Consider the following 400-nt stretch of genomic DNA (forward strand, 5'->3'; position numbering starts at 1 on the left):
GTCCCCCGTCCCCTCTCAGAAGCCCTTGATGTGGCAGTAGGCTTCCAGGCTGGCGAAGAGGATGTAGAGGAGCCAGAGGCCGAGGAAGAGGCCGGCGGTGAGGAGTTTGGGGGTGCGGGGTCCCCCCAGCTCGCCCCCGATGTGGGGCCGCCGGCGGTACATGAGGACGCTGATGCAGACGAAGGCGAAGATGGTGAAGAGGGTGACGGAGAAGGCCAAGGTGCCTGTCTGCACCTCGAAGTCCCGGCCCTGCGCTGCCCAGTAAATGGCGGCCACCGACCAGGCGACGCCGAGCCCCAGGAAGACGTTGACGGCGTTGGAGCCCGTCACGTTGCCGATGGAGGCGTCCGCGCACTGGTCCTGCAGCGCGGCCACCTTGCTGGCGAAGGTGTCTGCGGGG

At 67.8% G+C, this 400-nt stretch overlaps 1 protein-coding gene across 1 annotated transcript in view; it reads right to left on the reverse strand.

Moving 5' to 3' along the window:
• Nucleotides 1–15: 15 nt before the first annotated feature.
• Nucleotides 16–400, reverse strand: part of SLC8A2 (solute carrier family 8 (sodium/calcium exchanger), member 2) — a 6,468-nt gene continuing 6,083 nt past the window's right edge. Inside the window, 1 exon segment of the mRNA XM_010567118.1 lies at nucleotides 16–392. Within this exon segment, the coding sequence (XP_010565420.1) occupies nucleotides 16–392 (377 nt within the window).

This window comes from Haliaeetus leucocephalus, unplaced genomic scaffold (genome assembly GCF_000737465.1).
Source record: "Haliaeetus leucocephalus isolate CR32 unplaced genomic scaffold, Haliaeetus_leucocephalus-4.0 Scaffold227, whole genome shotgun sequence".
Taxonomy (NCBI): domain Eukaryota; kingdom Metazoa; phylum Chordata; class Aves; order Accipitriformes; family Accipitridae; genus Haliaeetus; species Haliaeetus leucocephalus.